The sequence below is a fragment of the Taurulus bubalis genome (genome assembly GCF_910589615.1).
Source record: "Taurulus bubalis genome assembly, chromosome: 8".
Classification (NCBI taxonomy): Eukaryota; Metazoa; Chordata; class Actinopteri; order Perciformes; family Cottidae; genus Taurulus; species Taurulus bubalis.
This window is the reverse complement of record NC_136596.1, coordinates 6643044-6662974: the sequence shown is the minus strand read 5'-3', so window position 1 is coordinate 6662974 and position 19931 is coordinate 6643044. Positions and strand designations below refer to the sequence as shown.

Here is a 19931-nt window from a genome sequence, read left to right as displayed (position 1 = left end):
TGTAGAGTAAACGTCATTAACAGAGAGGAACACTGGTCACAAAGAAACCTTCAGGAACACAGACTGATTCTTAACAGGAAAATAAGTTGGTGACTTTGATGACGTCTCAAAAAATAGCCCCAGGATTGAGTCAATACCTATGACACATCTTTGATTGAATTAAACATGATAGGTATTGTATAAGCTTAAACAATGGCATCAAACGGGGGTGTTCTACTTGTGTAATTGATTGTGTTTCCACCCTTGTGTTTAACGGTAGCTGTTGCATACTGGGAGATCTACAAGTTTCTTTTGGCAGTCAACATTGAGGGATCAGTGTAATCTATAAGGTTTTACGTCTCATCTTCCTCACATATTTATGCGCCCGGGAGTCGTCATGTTTTGGTTCTATAAACTACTAATACTGTGCTGCATTTTACCAGTCACCCATTTAGAGCCAGGGCTGTTTGCATGTTTTCTGTGGATTTACACAGCTGGATAGTTTTTTTTTTTGAGGGGGGGGGGGGGGGGGGGGGATTTAGTTGGTACTTCAGTGCTCATGGGTCTCTCGGATGAGAACGGGTTTTAGCCAATGGCCCTCTTCGCGGCGCTGCCCAGCTGCTTTCTAGCGTGTCTGCAGGATGGACGGCTTTTAAGATGGTCCTTTTAGAGTGAGATGCGGCAATTTAATGCCCAATATATCTATATATTTTTTAATAGACTTCATTTAAGCCGGTCTTGGGACAACACAAGCAGTGTAAGCTTTCCACTGTATGTAAAATGTTGCCTAATATGTCAGAGGTCACTGTAGATGAATATTTTTTGTTCCATTTTCTAGAAACGGCAGTGCACAACGGCAGAGCTGAAGTGTTACATTGTCAGTCAAGTCACTTAAGATGAATACTTTTATCATGTGCTAAACTGAAGTGTGTGTCCTTGTGGAGTTCGTCCCTACATCCTGCCTATTACATTTAACAGAGACAGATCCAGACTGTTAAAGAGCTATGAAATGTGTCTCTGAGGGAAGGAGAAACTGACTAGCTTGTTTTATCACTTAGTTTTAATTGGTGTGGAACTGTAAAGCATTCTCTACTGACCCATTTATTCCTAAACCCCTCATTATTTTACTTTCTGCCTTTAGTACACTGATTTTTTTGTTTGTAAGAGTGTAATGTTTTATTTGCCTCTTTGCCTTATTTTGTCTCCGTTTCCCTGTATCCCTTTCTTTTGTCTCTGTATCGCATGGGGATTGTGCTGCTCTGTCTTTTTTTGTTCAATCATTTTTGTTGTTTCACATCTGTGGAATGTGCAGCAGATGTTCCTATAATTCCATGTAATACTTTTGTTATTAATCATGTCTCTCTGGTCCATCAGCCAAGGTACAGTCACAGGATTTGACCGAACAAAGGGGCCTACTTAGGATATCAGATTCACAGATAAAAACAGACAAATGTTCTAGAATAAACATGCAAACAGATGAATATGTCAAGTTGAGAAATGTCAACTTCTCGCCAGGTTAACTGCAGGCATTAGTAATCTTCTCCTTGTTATTCTCCTACAAGACCAGACGAGCCTAGTTTTGCTGGACTGTGACTGCACCCCGAAAACATAATGAGTGATCAGCACCACAGCGTTTTCTTTTCTTCATATATGCAGTGGATACTCTGCAAGCAGTTAGCTATGTGTTCCAGTCTGTCTGTTGTTTGGTTGACAAGACATTTCTTACTCACTGACGCAGCAACCTCAGGAAGCAGAAAAACTGCAGATTCATGGAGCTGATTTGGAGACTGTTAGTGGAAAAAGGGCTGATGTCTGGCCGGAAAATTTGCATTCACTTGGCGCTTCTTTTGAAAGGTTGTTAAAGGGGTCTTACAACACGCAACATATTGCCACAATGGTAGCATAATTGGCAACGCTGTAGTGTTCGTAAGTGTGCCACATTAGAAAACGTGAAGCATTTATTCTTAATCAGTGTGTGTCAGTCAGTCAAATAGCCTCCGTGGTCCGATAAACATGTCATGTTAAAAAGAGCCATTACATTCCTTGTTTCGAAGGTTTATTGTTACAAGTGAGTGTTGATAGCATGAAATGTTTTTTAAGTCAGCTGGCCTTGATTAGTGAGAAGCCATTTCTGTGAATTCCAAGAAGTCATGTGTCAGTGCGAGGTGGACTCCTCCACAGCAGGCTTTTGAGAACCCTCGCTCTCGTGGTAAGTGCGCCCCTCATGTTGACGTGACCGGGGTCATTTCCGTCACAAACTCTATGCTGAAGTTTGGCTTTCTGGCTTGTCGGACCACTTTGAACAATAAAACCTAGAATACTTTTGCAGAGTCTGGAATCTGATCACAGTTTGAGATCGTTTTCAGGATTCCAGTTAACAACTCGGGCAGGTTTGGCTGACCTAGCAGTTTGCTTTGGTATGGTCAGTATACCAGAGAGTGACAGAAAGCGTTTAATGGATTTCCAGTGAAAAGGATCACATGACACGCACCAGGCCGGGTCAGACCAGGACATATGGCTGTGGTCCTAGCCCGAAGTCATTAGAAAGCCGAGTAGATGACAAGCTCTGTTGGGCAGATTTTGATTGTCTATTGTTATATGGTAAAGAAAAGATCACTCCCTAATTGCACACATTCGTCACAGTTTTTGTTTTGTATATTTTTCCGTGTGCTTGTCAAAATGTCAGAACGTCAATAAAAAATGTTTTAAACAAAAAAAAGAAAGTGAGTAGAGCTGACTGAACAGATGGTATTCCAGGATGGTTTTAGGTTTACATGAAACCAGTGTCCTGAAACCTTTTCTCAACTGATTCATTGTGCCGCAGAGTGACAGGCATTTTCTATTAATGCCTCAATATGATGTCACTAAAATATTTTATTAACACAAGTAATAATGTGGTGAAGAGATCTATTTCTGATCCACAAGTTTAACCCGTGTCTCCCTCCAGATATCAGAGAACTTCTACTTGGATCTGAACTCTGAACAGTTCAAAAACTTCTTAAAACCTCACACTCCTCACGTGGATCAGTCCTCCCTGGCCAGATCGGCAATCTTCTCCATAACCTACCCTTCCCCAGATATCTACCTGGTCATCAAGGTAATCATGAAATCCATACCACATGTGAACAAATCCTAACAACAGTATGGAGCAGAAGTAAAAGGATTCAGCTATTTTCTTTTTGGCTTTAAATAACTTAGTTCTACTCCCAGATTGGTTTTATGTACCATGTAATTCAGTTCAATGCTGCCTTTGTATCTCTTGTGTTTCATCATATGACATGTATATTTAGGTGTGATTATTCTGAGCTGCTCTAAAGGCTCATGAACTTTTGTGTTTGTGTTTTTAGATTGAAAAGGTTCTCCAGCAGGGAGAGATCGGTGACTGTGCTGACCCCTACATGACACTGAGGGAATGTGACACTGCAAAGGTAATGTGGCAGAGCAAAAGCATTGCAGATTTTGTCTTTTACCGTCATCATGCAAACATCTACTGTTATTATACTAAATACCGCAAGTTTAAGGCCTTTTTTTTTACTGCATTCATAAAAAAATAACTTTACTTATCTTTTGGTCTTTCAGAACAAGGACAAGCTTGAGAAGCTTCGAAATCAGGCGGAGACGTTCTGCCACAGGCTCGGTCGCTATCGCATGCCATTCGCTTGGGCAACTGTTAATATCATGGAAGTCATCTCCACTGCTACGCTAGACCGTGACGTCACCGACTCTGACAGCCTAAAAGGAGGTGTGTGCTTGTGTGTGTTCGCCCTAATTAATTGGACGACTGGTGTGCATTCCCATAGATTGTTTATAGCCGTGTGCATGTTTTATTTTTTTCCAGGTAAATCCAGCAGCATTGACCGGAGGCCGCAGTTTCCCAGGAGGAATTCTGAACGTTACAATACCATTGATGATCAATTTTGTAACGTGTCTGCCTTCAAACCTGCCACCATCACTATCAGCACCATCTTCAAACAGGTTGGACAGCAACCCACACACAAGGAGACTATTATTGCCTTGAGATGCAACCTACAGTGTAACAGACAGACCAGCTTCTCTTCGGCCTTATCTCATTCTTTGATCAAACATGACACTCCATCAGAGTGTAGTATGTGTTTCTACTATAATGACTTCACTATGAAAACGATGTATATTATTTATTCATGGGTGAATGTATTTTATGTGTTTTTTTTGTGTTGTTTTGTGTGTGTGTGTCAGGAGGGAGATCGTTTAAGTGATGAAGATTTGCTCAAGTTCTTGTCTGAGATCAAGAAAACCTCCACTCCACAGAGGAGAGTCAAGACAATATCAGGTCATCTCTCTCATCACATCTCAACACCCATTCTGATAATTTAATTTAATTTTATACATTGAGGGAATACTTCTACAATATGGGAATTAGGTGTATCTGCTTTCTTGCAGATAGTTGAAGAGATTGATACCAGCCTCAGTCCGACTGTGACATACAGTATGAAGCTACAGCCGCTTAGCTTAGCTTAGCACAAAGGCTTTGTTACCTTTGCCTTGCTGTTTCCCCCTGTTTATGTTCTTTATGCTAAGCTAAGCTAACCAGCGGCTGCTTGTAGATTCATACCGAACAGACAGACCTAAGATTGGTAATGCTCTTCTCAACACTACTCAGCTCTGCAAAAAAGCGCATGAGCAGACTTCCCCAAAATATTAAACTATTCCTTTTGAGCTCAGTTTGATTAGATTTTTGTATTATCAGTTTGTGTCTTGTTTGTTTTGATTATGCAAAGAATTTAAATGACATGGCGTGATATCATATGACATGCAGAAATTTACTTATCTTGTGTTTTCCAGGTACCATAAAACTGGACATGTCTCCAGTCCACGACACGCCACTGGCATGTTTGTCCACTGAGCTCATCCCTCTGATACCTGCGGCGGAAAAGAACATTCGGCCAATCAAAGAAGTGCTGGAGTTCCCATCCAGTGAGGTGTATGTCCCTCACAACATCTACAGGTGGGTTAGAAGGCATGATATACTGTATACAACTGAACAGTCTCACACACTCCTTTTACAGCTATTTCAATATTGCATATTTATATCCAAAGATGCTTAACAAAGTGGAAGTGGAATTTAATTTAATTTTTCTCATCAAAATGTTTATATGTTTAATACATTTTCTTTGTCAAAGTAAAGTGAAACTGTTCCCACAAAACTTTCCCCTAAACAGGATGAAATAAAAAAAATTAAAAAAATCACAGCTTGAGGTGTAAAGAAGTTTGTTCCCTCTCACTGAAAGACCAGAGGCAACATGAACAGTCACGCTCTTCACCTAAGAGCTGACACCGCTTTGCTCTTTCTAGAGTTGCATCTATTTTTAGGCCTTCCGTCCAGGCTACCTGTAAAATTGCCTCAATAGGAGGTTGTCTGTGTGAGCAGAGGTTTAAACAACAATCAATTCTGAAATGCTTGTCACGAAACGTAAGTAATGTCATGTGTGAACAAGTCCCCTGCATGGTAATTGCACACTGACATTCTCGGAGCATTTGTTCTGAGGAGTCTGCGGTATTTCCCCGTATTCCAGGTTTCTACAGATTACAGTCTAGTCTTAAAACCACAGGTCACAGTGAATTATTGGTTTTCTGGACTTTTGTCATGACCAAGATATTGCTGCACAGATAGTGCCATCTAGCGAATTACATTGGAACTGCTTAATATTATATATATATAGAAGGGCGTTGCATGATTTGTTTCATGTATTAATAACACAGGAATCTTCCTTGTTACTTCTTCATCTCCCTCTCTCCCATGTCAATGTAGGAACCTGCTCTATGTCTACCCGCAGAGGCTTAACTTTGTCAACAGGCTTACATCCGCAAGAAACATCACCATCAAAATGCAGTTCATGAGCGGAGAGGACCCAGCCTGCTCTATGCCTGTGAGTGCTGCTGTTTTTAATCTGTGATCTCACTGCACAACAGTGGCATGGATTTGTCCTCATAGTTCAACTGGATTTTCTCATGAAAGGGTGTGCATTTTGTAATTACATTACTATAACGGCACCCTACAAATCCCCACCCCCTTCAGATTTACAATCCCTCTTGAAAGGACATGTTCACATTTGTTCCTGTCAGTCTAAAAACAATAGTGAGGTCTCCATATGAACATTTAGAAAGGTTTTGCTTGCTGTAATTATTCCTCCTTTTCATACTGACCAGTACAAGATGCCCTCCTAAAGTGCTTTCAATGCAAGTGATGGGGAACACAATCCACAGTCCTCTTTTTGTGAAAAGATGTATTCAAAAGCTTATCTTATTCTGCTAATTTGTGTTTTTTCCCACCTGTCCATTCTCAGGTCATTTTTGGGAAATCAGGTGGCCCTGAATTTTTACAGGACGTCTACACCCCTGTTACCTACCATAACAAGCAAGTACACAATGCGTGACGTGTGACGGCTTCTTTTTTATTAATGTCTGTTTAACTATGTCATATTGTCTCTCCCTGACTCTCTTACACTCTGGCTTGAGATTTCCCTGTTCTCTCATCTCTCCACCTCCATCCTTACTCATCCCTGTTTCCCTCTGTTTGGTTTAAAACTCCCTATTTATTTGTATTTATCTTCAGGTCCCCAGACTTCTATGAGGAAGTGAAGATGGCTCTCCCAGCTCGTCTTACAGAGAGACATCACGTGCTGTTCACCTTCTACCACATCAGCTGCCAGCAGAAACAGAATCAGAGTGGCAGCTGTGAGACGCTCATTGGATACTCTGTGAGATTTTGTTCTTTTTACTTCCTGACCATTTTTCTAAAAGTACTGCTCTGCCTAATAACGTCCTGTACATGATGGATTACATGTCAAGAAAACTCAGACCCACATTAGTACAAGATGCTGCAGCAAATTAATGAATGAAATAGCAAGTTCCTATTCTGATGTCAAAGTGCACACAGCTTGCATACTAACTATTCACTTTTTGTTCTTATCTAGTGGCTGCCCATAGTGAATAATGACCGACTGCAGACGGGTCAGTTCTGTCTGCCCATTATCTTGGAGCGACTACCTGTCAACTATTCACTGCACACACCTGAGGTAAACGCATATATTATAAATATTTTACATTTATGTTTACATTTTAGACATATGTTCTGCATGTCCATGTCATGCTTCTGTATGTAAAGGAGCCAGCAAGTATTCATAGAAGGCTTTGGACATTTTAAAGACTGAACACGGCCATGGAGGACAGTACACACCGCTATATTTCCTGTGTCTCTGTCTTGTAGAAACTTCCTCCCCAGAATCCTCCGGTCAAGTGGATGGAGAGTCACAAAGGAATTTTCAACCTTGAGGTCCAGGCCGTGTCGTCTGTACACACCCAGGTGAGAATGTAGTAAGATATCCACCCTGAGGCATCACTAGCATACTGTCTTTTTACACTTGTTTCTCTGCCTGTTTCTCATCTTTCTGCTTCCCTCACACGCGCCGCACTGTAACAAATCATCTCTTTTCCGTACCAGGACAACCATCTGGAGCGTTTCTTCACCCTGTGTCATGCCCTGAAGGGTGGAGCTACATTTCCTCTGCGGGTCAGGGAGGAGAAGATTCCAGAGAACAAGCTGGAGCATGAGCTGAAGCTCAGCATCATCTCCCTGTCCTCCTCCAGTTTAGAGCCTCTGGTCCTCTTCCTCCATCTGGTGTTGGATAAACTCTTCACCCTCATCATGCAGCCCATGGTCATCGCCGGCCAGACCGGTGAGGAGTTAGCTCATTTATCAAGCAAGGACGTTAAACATGTGTGTGCTCCAGCTTCCATAATGTGAAGATTTGCTGCTTTGAAAATTCTGAAATTGCCCCCCTTGGACTCCTAAAAGGATCTATAAGTATTTCTATTTTTTACATTTTATTGGCTAAATAATAAACAGATTAATCAATAATGAAAATAGTAGTTAGTTTCAGCCCTAGATACAAAATGTAAATGTTTGAGAGAAAGATGAGCTGTTTAAAGTCTTCTAAATGCATTGAAAAATGTTCAAAATTGTTAAAGATACATTTTCTTTTGATCAACTTTATGTTGATAACTACTTAATCCAAAATAAGTTTAGCCTTTATTGATTGGGACACACAGCTAATGTCATTATTTGTTAAAGAACAAGGTTTCTTTTGTCATGATAATATTTTGGATATTATAAGTTTAACATTTTTGGTTGCATTTTTATGTCTGTGTCCTACAGCCAATCTGGCCCAGATAGCCTTCGAATCGGTGGTGTCTATTGTCAACAGTCTTCATAATAGCCAGGAGCTGACTAGGGACCAGCAGGGTAGGAACAGCCTCTTGGCGACCTACCTCTACTGGGTGTTTCGTCTGCCGGATCCCCCCCAAGACACAGAGATTGCAGGTACTTGACGTGATGATTTATAAATATTAACTTGCTTACTTTTTTTCTTTGACTATATTTTCTGTGATTATTTTAAGAACGAAGAAGGGATCTTTTTGTGTGTGTCCATGAACCTGTGTTCAGATTCAGGGAGCATACCATCTGCAGAGAGCCGTTACAGCACCATGGGTCGGGCCACAGCAGCCACAGTCGGCTCGATGCTTCTCGAGTCCAGAATCCGCAGCAGCAGCAACCCAGACATCCAGGCTCCACACACCTCTGCTGAAGATGCTGAGATCAAAAACATCCTCTCTGCCAAGGTACAGAGACTATCCCCAAACCAAATTTCCTGAAAATTCTCTGTAATAGAATTCACCCCACCGTACAGAACCATGATTTGACGTGAATTCAAAGAAAATATTTGAGTGTCAGATGAATTAAGCTCAGCTTTGGAAATTTTCTTTGGAGGTTATCTGACTTATTCATGTACACATCGAGGGAAAAAGTGAGTGTGCAATATAAAACTTGACAATCTTCACTGAAAGTCTATATTCCACCAGGCCAATGCACAATTTAGTCTATTTAACAAACCACACACACACACACACACACACACACACACACACACACACACACACACACACACACACACACACACACACACACACACACACACAGTGCAGTGTGTAAATATCCCAGCAGGCTTGCACATACACACAAAACATGTCATTTGCTATTCATCCCCACAGTACATTAGGTATTCTATTAGGCCACTAGAAGCCCACTTTAATGAATGCATCCATCACGTTTAATGTGATGGAACCTGTGTGTTTCTGTCTCCAGGGCCACAACAACCCAGGCAGCCGTATGTCCACCATTGTGGATTTAAACAACCACCAGAACTCCACAGGAAGCACCAGGCCCTACAACAGAAAGGTGCAAAATAAAGTTCTCCTTTCGTTAACGTTTTCCCACCGTCATCGCATGTGAGATGAAACACTGCAGATTTATGAAGAAAGCTTGGAGTGACTTGTTGCAGACATTTGCATATTGATTAGACATGATTCAATACAAATTAATATATTCTATCCAACTGAGACCTATTCAAATTTGAGTTATACAACAATATGCCAGCAGTGATGCACAGTGAGATGTCCTGATGTGAGAAAACTAAGGCCATGTTTGCAAAGCATGCCATGAAGTATCAATTCAGTTTAACTCTAAGTGAATTTCATGTTTAATATAGTTATTAATAAAGCATAAAACGCATCTTATGAATTCTAATATAGCCAAGTTGTTGCACAGAACTGGTGATGTTTAATTCAGATATATGATTTAAATTGACACATGCTTTTCTTCAGATTTTAAATATTTTATGGTTGTAGCTAAATATGGTAATATATACAACTTTAGGATGGTAAATATATTTTAAATAATAGCCGTTATTATGCCATTCATTCACAATTTTGGAGATGCTATATTGACCTTGAAATAATTAAATAAATTAATGATATTCATAGCATACCCATACCCGATTATGTTTAAGAATTATACTTCTTACTGTTGTTATTATGCATGTATTCAACAACACTCGGTCCTTAAACATCCTACTGCACAGTTTAATGTGAAGAGACAGTTCCCTCTGGTTACCACAGGGTGGGAGTGTGACGCTGAGAACCCCAAATATTGTGGTGGAATATGGTTTCACGTTTGTTCATGTTCAAAGCTCAACCAGTATCTAAAATGTTATTCATATTGATAATTTGTTTAATAATGCTTTATTCCATTAGCTACTACAGGGAGGTTGCTTCTCACCACCGGTTTTGTATTTTCCGTCTTGCAGCAGTTCCATGAGGAGTTGGCCTTGCAGATGGTCGTCAGCACTGGGGTCTGCAGAGAGAATGCATACAAATATGCCTGGTTCTTCTTTGAGCTGCTGGTCAGTGTGCTTTAAAAAAAAAAATCACAGAGGGTGTTTCTTTGATTGACGCACAGCTCTAAGAAATAAAGTAAGGACTGCTTAGGGTGTTATTAATGAATGGATGAAGCAATACAAATTACTCACAAAACAATACATACCTCCTAAAAGACACCATAAAAGATACATTATGTTTTTATTGTGTGGAGAACAAAAGGGCATTTTTTTTTTTATACAATCTAGTCTGTAATTTATCAAGTCACTTGACAATTTATCATCCTTTCAGAGTTTTGAAAGTGTGTCATCACTCACAATCACTCTCATCCCTTCAGTTAATTTCACTTTTCTTTTTTCAATATGATGATACATATTCGAGGATCGCTTTGTTATTATCAGGTCACCATTTTGATCAAATCAGCTTAGTCTCTGTCGGGTCACCTGGCGACAAATTATTGATTTAAATGCACATTTATCACGCTTGATTTAAATTAGCATGCATTTCCATGGTTTTCCATCTTTTGTTTTTGGTGATTCACATTTTTGTATGTGCTTGTTGATGTGTTTCTTGCTCTAACAGGTGAAAAGCATGGCTCAGCATGTGTCTCATCTTGACAAGCACAGTGTCCCCCGGAGGAGCCGCTTCTCTGACCGGTTTAAAGATGACATCACCACCATTGTCTCCGTGGTGACTGCTGAGATTGGGACCATCCTTGTCAAACAACATAAGGTGAGGAATGTAATGATGATGATGATGGAAATACGTTTTGCTCATACATTTTTGTCAGTCAGACGAGTGTAAAATTCTTCACTGCATCTGTCCTCCTTCAGTCCTCCTGGGCTTTGGTAGAAGCAGTTTCGGCCTCAGTTTACATGTTGCCAGTGTCCTCAAAACAAAAGGGAGATGGAAGTGCTAATGATATTTGCCTCTGTGATATCAAAAGCTCCGCTTTCACTGCTAGATTATTGGCAAGATCCGCTCAGTGCAGTTTACGGATAGTTGATTGTTGTTGTTTCAGGAAGTCGAGCAAGCGGAGAAAGTCAACATCAGCCTGGCCTTCTTCCTCTATGACCTGCTGTCTCTCATGGACCGAGGGTTTGTCTTTCATCTGGTGAAGAACTACTGCAACCAGGTAGAATAACCAAAACCATTTAATATGTGTCTTAAAATACATGAATTCAGGGAATTGTTTGATGTTCGGTTCTGAAAGAGACGTCGATGAGTATTATTGAACTATTTTCGATTATTTATTTTTTGCTCTGTTTCCTTCTAGATGTCAGCTAAGAGTGTGTCAATGCCAACATTAATCAGCATGCGTCTGGAGTTCCAGCGAATCCTGTGCAGTCATGAGCACTACCTCAACCTGAGCCTGTTTTTCAGCAGCCCTGCTTCTGCTCCTGCCTCACCTTGTCCATCCATCACCTCACAGGTCTGCCCACGTTTCAGTCAGAATTTGCCTTTTATGTGTATTTGTAATTCAGGTGATCGTTTCATCTTTGACAGTGAAAAACAATGTGAGGTTTCACAATCAGGAAGCATTCGGCTCTATCCTTAGACCCTCGGTTTGGATAATGATTGTCATTATGGCTACATTATGGGAGCAGCGTAAATGTGTGGGCCTTGTGCTTTTACATTTGCCATTCAAGAGAAAACATCTAAAAAAGTGCAAATATAAGGAGTGCTTAGGAGAATTGAAAAGGGGAGTTGAGGGAGTCATTAAATTGAGCAGATGAGATTAAATGGGATTCAGTTTAAAAAGAGCTGTTTAAAAAGTACTTTACCTTGCATTAAGGAAAAATCGTACCCATAATATGTTCCCGCGCCTCTCATCGTGTCTGTCACTGCTTCATTTCATCTCTCCATTCAGAGCTCCAGCTCGTGTAGTTTCCAGGAGCAGCAGAGGATCTTGGGGCTGTTTGAGCTTTCTCAGGAATTCAAGCAGCAGCACTACCTCACCGGTCTGCTGCTCACAGAGCTCAGTGCCGCCCTCGACATGGAGTCAGAGGGGTATTGAAACATAGACACCTTTTTAAGTCTTTACCTCCTAATTGCCTTGTTTTTACAAAGCTAATCTATCTGCTTTCTTTCAAGGCATTTTTTTTTTAAATAACAGACTCTGACTTAAAATCATACATGTTTGCTAAAACCGATTCTGAATGAGTACTTTGATGTGGACACATTCTAATAAATATAACAACATCCAAACATGCCAAACATTGTACATAACCTCTGTAAGTACTTGAATCCTGTGTACTTGTAATGCCATTGGAGGATTCAATGAAACATTGTGTTCACAGGGGAAAAGTCCAGAGAAAGGCCATCAATGCCATCTGCAGCCTGCTGTGTTCCCATGATCTCGACCATCGCTGTATTAAACCTGAGCTCAGAGCCAAGGTGGCTGCTCTTTACCTCTCCTTGGTGGGGATTATCATTGACTCCACCAACTATCTGGACTTTACTGGTATACACACACACACACACACACAAACACACACACACACACACACGTTAATGTAATTGTGTCATTTCACGCTTAGACATACTGTATATAGTACATGTATAGTAATTCACGGTAGATTAACACACAACAAAAATGCATATTGCAACAATAAGGACACAATATTGTGTGCATAGTTCACAAACTCGGCGACCCTTCAGAGTTGACTTGCTGCCTCTCTTGTATTTACAATATACAGACACAGTGGAATTGGAGTTTTTAGTTTATCAGTTTCCTCTAATTAACAAGGTGTCCTACCCACTGTTTCGTATGGAAGCCCAGAGAGCCAAGTGAGGGCATTTATATATATATATATATATATATATATATATATATATATATATATATATATATATATATATATATATATATATATATATATATATATATATATATATATATTTATATTTTTGCACCACTACCACATGTTCTAAATATCTCATGAATCTCATGTTTAGAGTGCATGAAGAAATTAAAATCCCCTGGAAGAAAACATGAATGCTTTTAGTCCTATTCACAACATGGAGTGTAGTGGATATCAGCCTCTTGTGGCTGAGAAGACTATCACAACAACAAACACTTTAAAAATGATCCTGACAATTATTTTTATTTTTTAAATAAATCCCCTACCAAAAACGTTTCCTCTGTTTTCACAGAGAAAAAAAGTAACTAAGAAAAATTATCCTGGCAAAACACATTTTTTATAAAACAAATTTGTAATCTAATTTTGCACAGAAGAGAAACCAATTTATATCACTTAGAGAATGGATCAGTAAAACATGTATCTTCACTTGCCTCTCAGTTTTGATCAAGTCCTTTAACTATATTTATTTTTTATGTATTGTGTGGTGTGTAATAGTTCATCCAGTATGTGTTGGTGCTTTATTCCTAGATGCATTTTAACTCAGATTACGACTCTGTAGTGTCAAACGTTTTGCACAGTAAATGCTGTAACTTAAATCCTGTACGCTCCAGCCCTCTCTTCTTCTGCATATGTGACCCCTGTTGCCCTCCGTAGTTTCTGACACGCGCGGCGGCAAAAACAAGACGGGCGGACCCGAGGATGACCTTGAAAATGTCCCACCCATCAATCAGTCTGTTGCCATGGCGATTGCCGGGAACCCCTTCAGCACACTGGGACGGAATGCACTCGTTTCCATGGCATCCATGGTAAAGTTCTATAATGATTCCTTAATGATGAAATGATAACTGATTGTTGTGTGCGTTTCATTATTTAAAAAAGTTCTAAAGTGCCTGTGTTTGTGTCTGTGAGCATTCTGCCTCCTAACAGGTGAGCTGCACTGAGGTAGATTGATTGACTGTCACAGCCACACACACACTTCATCCATCCTAAAAAAATCACACACGCGTGCGTGCACACATGTCTGCGGGAGATGGTTTATGGGAAGGCATTGCCATCATAAGTGAACAGGGCCGTCCTCCCTGACAAACACATCCATCAAGTGTAGCTACAGCAACAACACGGGCACTAAAACCGAAAGCTGCCGTTCTCTCTTTCTCTCTCTTTTTCTTTCTCGCATCTCCAGGAGATGAATCAGTCCCTTGTATGTTGTAACATGAAATACTGTTGTGGAAAAACTGATTTTCACACAACTGAGCCATCGGCCTGGTATCCATCACAAATCCAAACATGGCGCTTGTTCCACAACAATGTCAGCAACAGATATGTTTATTTTTTATTCATGGAGCTTTATTTTCAAATGAACAACGGATGTTTTTTGATTATATGCCACAAATATTGAATGTTGGTTCTGGTAAGCTTCACTCCGCTCTGCTATGAAACAGAGACCTGGAAACAGGTTCTAGGTGAGACACCAGAGCTCTAGGAGGTTAATGGCAACATTCATCAAATCTGCCACACAGTGAAGCAGCAGTAGCCCTCGAAAGTAGCGATTCATTCATCACACGGATGAAGGTAAATTAATCTGCAGTAGATTTAACGCCTATTAAGATGGGGCAAGAGAACCATATTTCACTAAAGCCCATGTGAAAAGAAGTGGCCAGCCATGTTTGGGGTTGAGAGAAGCTTGTGAGTGATACACCGTTAGCTTGTGAGATACACTTGTTATACACGCTGTATGATTCGATGGGTAGAGCAGGAGACCACCACTGACAGTGTTACGGATGTGTTTTTTAATGAGAGTCGACTATGATGGAAATATATTAATTAATCGTGCCGTAAAGCGTTTTGGATTCAAGCATTCCCCCGACTATCTGTTATGTTATAATATACAGGGAACACCAGTAAGGGATGTTTACACAGATGTTTTTTTAATTTACCTCTGAACCCCCTGGATTAAAACAAATATATATTTTGTATGCATCCCTTTCATTTCTTTGCTGGAAAGTAAATTGTCGATCTGGGTGCACATATTGCAGGTGTGTGTGTGTGTGTGTGTGTGTGTGTGTGTGTGCGTGTGTGTGTGTGTGTGTGTGTGTGTGTGTGTGTGTGTGTGTGTGTGTTTCTGACTGTGCGCAGGTGTTCTTTGTGTTCAGCGAGAGCTACATCATACTGTATCATACTGCATGTCTCTCTCCTCTTTCCAGCAAGGTAAATCCGTAGCCACCCTGGCAGCAGACACCAGTCGCCACCTGTTGGCGTGTTTCCTGTGGGTGATGAAGAACGCCGATAGGAGTCTGATTCAGCGCTGGACTATAGATATGCCTCACTCGCAGCTCAACAAGCTGCTGGAGCTGCTCACTATCTGCGTGTCCTGCTTCGAGTATGGGGTCAGTTTGTTCATTCATCAACTTGTTTTGTATCCGTGTAGTTGCAGCAGCCCTTTCAATTCATTTGAATTCGTACGTGGTCGTTATTATCAATTTAGACTACGCCCTTGTGTGTCATGATATGGAAATGTATGATTTTTATCATGATATTATTCCATTGTCAGATGATGAATCACCGTTTTTAACTATCGCACAGCCCTGCTTTGCATCAGAGACATCAGGGCATCGTGTGTATTTATCATATAAAACTTCGGGATAAATGCAAAGTGTTAAAAATAATGCAATTGTAAGCACTTATTTGTAGCTGGTGAATGTGTGTTTGTAGGGTAAGCAGAGCAGTGACAGAGTGAGCACCCAGGCCTTACAGAAATCTCAGCAGGCCAAGCTGCAGCTGGAAGAAGCCCTGCTGAGAGGAATGGGCGCCCGCGGGGAGATGATGAAACGAGTTGGAGGTGTTGTATCTCCTCTCTTGAAATTGATTTTTCTATCAAAACTGGAAAGACCTTGTGAAAAACTAGTGAATGTTATCAGTATTTGATAAACGGGCCAGTATATGCTTAGGTTAGCATGTTAGTCAGGAAAGGAATGTCTGCTCTGTGTTAAGCAGCATTTCAAATATGAGTATACTCTGGTGTATAAGGAGACCAGGTAATTTGATTATCGGGATAATTTCCAGCTCTAAATGTTAATTTAAAAAAAAGAAAATGTACACAATTGTTGCACTGAAATACATGTTTTTGTCATAAACATAGCTACTCTTTCAGACTGCATGGATTGCGATGATACAGTTTAGTGTATACCCTGAAGTAAACATGCATAATAGTTTTCTCACAACTAAATTTCTTGACATGATGTGTTTCTTTTGAACCCCTCACAGGGATTGAACGGACGATGGGTCACAGGGAGAACCTACGATGGAGGAAAGACCTCACTCAGTGGAGACAGACCAACGACAGACAGGATAAGTAAGTTATAACTTGAGCCTCTGCCGTCAAACTTTCAAGATTTCCGGTTTCATCAGCGACTGTCTTTTTTGTGCTTTCTTCTCTAAAAATCTGCCTTACTCTCTCCGTGTTGCAACAGGACGAAAGCAGAGTTGGACCAGGAGGCTCTGATCAGTGGAAACTTAGCCACAGAGGCGAACCTTATAGTGCTGGATCTGCTGGAAACCATTGTTCAGGTCTAACCTACACACATGCAACATTACAACACTGTGTGTACAGAAAATTAAAACAGGAAAAATGTTATGTAGACCATTGGCAATTTGGCTTTTGATAATAGATTGCGCTATATTGTAAGGTTTTCTTAATGTTTTGCATTTGCATAGGGACCTGAGAGTCAACAAGAGATTTTCTTTCATCAGCTAACCCTATTAAAAAAAGAATTACATTTGTATGCATAATTAAAATACCAACAAAGGGCCTGATTAGGTAGTTGACTAAACCCTGATCAGCTTTCTTGAAAAAAACATTAAGTCTGTTCAAACCAAAGTGTTTGTCCCTCAGTGAATAACTACTGAACAGAGTAGAAAACAGGTTAAATGCAGATGCATGTTTTTATTGGCTGCGAATGAACACAACATCAGTTCAGCTGAGTTCAGCACAAAGACGGCATAATATAGCATCCACACATGTGACACGGTCTCTGCTTGTTGAACCATGTTGAGTTGCTCATCTTTGAATGTCCCCTGTCCAGGCAGTGCCGATGGCTGAGTGCAAGGACAGCGTGGTTGGTGGAGTGTTGAAGGTGTTACTTCACTCCCTCACCTGCAACCAGAGTACCACTTTTCTCTCTCACACCTTCAGCTCACTCAGAGCGCTTGTTGTTAAGGTAATTTCGTGCGTGTGTGTGTGAAACACTATCTGTTGCTAAATGAAATGTTCTTATTTACTCGTGGGGGAGAGGCAAGCTGTTGATACGAGCCAGAATGATTTATGTACGCGTGTGCCTGTGTATACCTGGTTTCAATTTGTCTGTATGCGTGTGCAGTTTGGGGACCTGATGTTTGAGGAAGAGGCCGAGCAGTGTTCAGACCTGTGCCAGAAGGTGCTTCAGTATTGCAGCAGCCCTGTCGATGAGAACAGGAGCCAGGCCTGTGCCACCCTCTACCTCATCATGAGATACAGCTACAGCAATGCCAGCGTAAGGACACACACACGCACACACACAGAGCAAATGTCAGGCATGTGTTACCTTCCTGTCAGATGAAACCGTATCTAACATCTAAGCTTGCAGAAGAAATTGCATTTATGTGGGATCAAATATAATTTAAGTGCACATGAGAGTTCAGAATGGCTTACGATACATGTGCTCTTAAACACGCATAGAAGCGGGGAGTCTGTCACACACATCTCAGCCTGTCTTCTCCACTTTTCCTCTCCTGCTCGGCTTTAATGTCTTCTCTGTGTCTATTTTGAGCGTGCCGCAGAAAGTTTCTGCTGAAGGATGTGTCTCTGATTCGAGAGCAGAGAGATATGTCACTGTCTCCCCATGTTCCAACCCCTCTTAAACTAATGACAGGCAGACCTCGTGTGTGTGTGTGTGTGCGTGCGTGTGTGTGTGTGCGTGCGTGCTTCAGTACATATGTGTGCATGTGTAAGTTTATGTGCCTCAAGGGCAGAGAGAGAGTGTGAAAGGAGCAGAAAGGAGGAAACCACGATAGAGATGGAGTATTTTTGCCAGAGTTGAAGCAGTGGCGGAGGGAAATAAAAAAAAACAAGAGAGATCTGAAGGAAGGAAGGAAGGAAGGTTTTAGGATAGAGTATCTTCTTTCATTTTCTTTGCTAGTTCGATAACTGCTGTTGCAGTTGATATTTCCTGTGTTTACAGTCTGTACACTTTAATGAAAGTCAGACACCAGCTTGTGGGAGCACGCATACACACACACACACACACACACACACACACACGCACACACACACGCACACACACACACAGTATTGAAAGAGTATTTCCCATCTGCGTGTCCCAGCGTATGTTTGTTTATGTGGTGTATACAGATGGAGCTGTGATCTGAATTAGTGTAGCAGCCATATGACTCATTCATTCATTCAGAACCTCCACCTCTTCCTTTGTTTATGTTTGCCTCCCTTCATCCACCCTTGTCTTCCTCTCAGTTTGTCACACACACTTTTTATTTTTTCCTCTGTCCATCTTTTACTTTAATTTCCGATTGTGGTAATAAAAAGAGAGAATAGCAGGCTTTGTTATTTTCCAGAGATGAAAAGAAAATCACTAAAAGCAGATACATGTAGTTAAATCTTGGAAAGAAAGCCAGAGGAAAAGGGGCATATGAGAAAGAAAATTAGAGAGAAAGAAAGAGAGGGTTGTGTGTTGACTTAAGCTATCATTTAGGGTACTTTTGAGCGCACACACACACACGCACACGCACACACTGAGTTAGAGGGCAGTGATGGGTGGTTAGGCTTTGGCTCCATGCTCAGTTGAACAGAATGAGGCCGTAGAGATGATCCATGGGTGATTATGTCTCTGCTAATGGGAGATCATTTCCCGCTTAGCTGGTCATGCTGGAGATAGATGGGACTTCACACACACAAGAGCACACTCCCGCTCTCACACACACACACACACACACCTCGCTGCAGAGGATGGAGGGGTGTTTGTCAGTTGTGGTGGACAGGTAGTGTGACGGATGGAGAGACAAGGAAAGGGAGGTAGCAAGGGAAAACAAAACAGCGTACCAATATAAGTATTGCTTAATATCCTTTAATAGTTGTACAATAGCATATCTGTTGCAGCTGTCTTGTTCTGTGTGCTGTCAAATGGCAATACGTTGCTAAAATGAGCAGGGTACAAGCATAGCGTTTCCAAAGACACCATATTGCATGACTTGGACTTTAGATTTGGATACGTTTTCTGTAAATATTAATATGTTATAAAAAAAAACTGCGCTCCCCTGTGTCTTCGCCAGAACTTCTCAAGAGTGAAGATGCAGGTCACCATGTCTCTGGCCTCGCTGGTGGGCAAGTCCTCAGACTTCCAGGAGGAATACTTACGACGCTCACTTCGCACCATCCTGGCCTACGCAGAGGAGGACACGGAGATGCAGAACACTCAGCTGCCCTCACAGGTATAAAACACGGCTGCATTACATTCTCTGACATTGATCGAATCGTAGTCTCACGCCTGCTTCTTGTCTTTGTCTGTGCTTTCAGGTGGATGAGCTTCTAAGAAACCTCAACAGTATTTTGTCAGACACAGTGAAGATGAGGGAGTTCCAGGACGATCCTGAGATGCTGATGGACCTCATGTACAGGTGAGACACACCATTAACATTGAAAGGCTGCCTCTTTGTCTCTCCCTGTCAACAGTGTGTCTTTCTCTCTCTCTCTTCTGTATTCTCTCCTTCTCTCATCCCCCTGTGGCTTCTCTCTATGTTGTGCTGCTGGTTCCTATTTCTCTGTGGTCTGGGCTGTTTTGTCTCTATTTG

General features: G+C 41.2%; 1 protein-coding gene across 1 annotated transcript in view; it reads left to right on the top strand.

Moving 5' to 3' along the window:
* The window catches only part of dock8 (dedicator of cytokinesis 8), a 48597-nt gene that overhangs the window by 18279 nt on the left and 10387 nt on the right, over positions 1–19931 (top strand). The window contains exons 9-38 of the mRNA XM_079221917.1: positions 2927–3076; positions 3327–3407; positions 3559–3721; positions 3818–3954; positions 4195–4288; positions 4801–4963; positions 5768–5885; positions 6303–6388; positions 6572–6716; positions 6933–7034; positions 7226–7321; positions 7460–7694; positions 8174–8338; positions 8462–8637; positions 9161–9253; positions 10161–10256; positions 10813–10962; positions 11252–11365; positions 11507–11662; positions 12101–12240; positions 12531–12694; positions 13749–13900; positions 15299–15481; positions 15807–15933; positions 16359–16446; positions 16565–16661; positions 17177–17311; positions 17471–17623; positions 19413–19571; positions 19657–19757. Of these exons, the coding sequence (XP_079078043.1) occupies positions 2927–3076; positions 3327–3407; positions 3559–3721; positions 3818–3954; positions 4195–4288; positions 4801–4963; positions 5768–5885; positions 6303–6388; positions 6572–6716; positions 6933–7034; positions 7226–7321; positions 7460–7694; positions 8174–8338; positions 8462–8637; positions 9161–9253; positions 10161–10256; positions 10813–10962; positions 11252–11365; positions 11507–11662; positions 12101–12240; positions 12531–12694; positions 13749–13900; positions 15299–15481; positions 15807–15933; positions 16359–16446; positions 16565–16661; positions 17177–17311; positions 17471–17623; positions 19413–19571; positions 19657–19757 (4019 nt within the window). The remainder of the gene's footprint in view (positions 1–2926; positions 3077–3326; positions 3408–3558; positions 3722–3817; positions 3955–4194; positions 4289–4800; positions 4964–5767; positions 5886–6302; positions 6389–6571; positions 6717–6932; positions 7035–7225; positions 7322–7459; positions 7695–8173; positions 8339–8461; positions 8638–9160; positions 9254–10160; positions 10257–10812; positions 10963–11251; positions 11366–11506; positions 11663–12100; positions 12241–12530; positions 12695–13748; positions 13901–15298; positions 15482–15806; positions 15934–16358; positions 16447–16564; positions 16662–17176; positions 17312–17470; positions 17624–19412; positions 19572–19656; positions 19758–19931) is intronic.